Raw genomic sequence first — 1,138 nt, 5'->3', positions numbered from 1 at the left:
GCGCGCCGCGGGTCCCGCGAGCAGCTGGACCCTCCCGCCGCCCGCCCCACGCCCGCTTCTCCCTTCCTGGCCCTCCATCCGGGCGATCGCATCGCGGTGGCGGCGCAGATTTCGGAGACTGACCACACATTTCTTGCCGAGGAAGGTGAAGAGGGACTCGTTCTCCTGCGGGGTGAGCAGCAGGGACCCCACGTTGGTGACCCTCCGCGGCGGGGGCTGCTGGCCGGAGCTCATGGTGCGGCCGGCCAGGCTTCGAGTCCAGGGCCGTCTCCTCGGCGAGTGGGCGAGCGCTCGTCCCCCCTCTTGGTGCCAGGGGTGGAGAGGAGGGGAGTTAGAGGTGCAGCATCTCGCAGCTCCTCAGCGCGGGGAGGAGGAGCAGGAGGCCCAGCGAAGGAGGCGCAGACTCAAGGCCGCCTCGGGCCGCGCGGGGAAAGGAAGGCTCCTCGCTCCCGCCCGGCTAGGCTTAGGCCGGATGGCCGTTGTCCTCGCCGTCTGGCGGCTGCGCTAAACTCCCAACTCCTCCTCCAACCCTCCTCCCTCAGCGGCAGCGGCGGCGGCGGCGGCCGCACAATCCAACATGGCAGCGAGGGCGGGCGGGCGAGCGCACAGGACGCAGGGGGTGGGGGACCGCGCCGGAAACGCGCGTGCGACCGGGCGAAGCCCCGCCCACCGCGGCCACGCCGCCCGAGGCCCCGCCTCCTTCCGGCCGCCTGACCGGCCTCCCAGCCTCGCGCGACTCCAGCCCCTTCAGGGCTCCACAGCCCACGGCCCAGTCCCCGGAACGGCCCCGAATTCCCCGGCGCGGAGGCGGGACTCGCACACCGCTGGTCGGAAAGGTCCAGAATCTGAAGAAACTCCGAGAGAAGAGACGCGCGCCCCTGTGCCGCTCGCCCCTTTTGGTCAGAGCCGCAGGTGCCTGGGATGCTCGAACTTTGGCCAAACTTCCTCCGCGACAGTGGACGCTCCGGGAGGCCTCTCGCCAGCCGGCGGCTGTAAGGAGAGAACCATCTTATGCTGGAAGAGCCGCCACTTGGCCTATCACCTGTAAAACACGTAGGCGTCAGCTCACGTTCTCCTCTAAAGAGACGTTCTGTCATGCGAGTTGTGCAAAAGCAAGAAAACAAAAGACACTGCCATC

At 68.9% G+C, this 1,138-nt stretch overlaps 1 protein-coding gene across 1 annotated transcript in view; it reads right to left on the bottom strand.

Annotated features, from left to right (window-relative positions):
• The window catches only part of WASL (WASP like actin nucleation promoting factor), a 75,890-nt gene extending 75,314 nt beyond the window's left edge, over window positions 1-576 (bottom strand). Inside the window, exon 1 of the mRNA XM_004707781.2 lies at window positions 124-576. Within this exon, the coding sequence (XP_004707838.1) occupies window positions 124-234 (111 nt within the window). The 5' untranslated portion in view covers window positions 235-576. The remainder of the gene's footprint in view (window positions 1-123) is intronic.
• Between the last annotated feature and the right edge of the window lie 562 nt (window positions 577-1,138).

The sequence above is a fragment of the Echinops telfairi genome, unplaced genomic scaffold (genome assembly GCF_000313985.2).
Source record: "Echinops telfairi isolate 266 unplaced genomic scaffold, ASM31398v2 ScPeMD7_23;HRSCAF=83, whole genome shotgun sequence".
In the NCBI taxonomy this organism is placed as follows: domain Eukaryota; kingdom Metazoa; phylum Chordata; class Mammalia; order Afrosoricida; family Tenrecidae; genus Echinops; species Echinops telfairi.
This window is presented reverse-complemented; position numbering and strand designations above follow the sequence as displayed.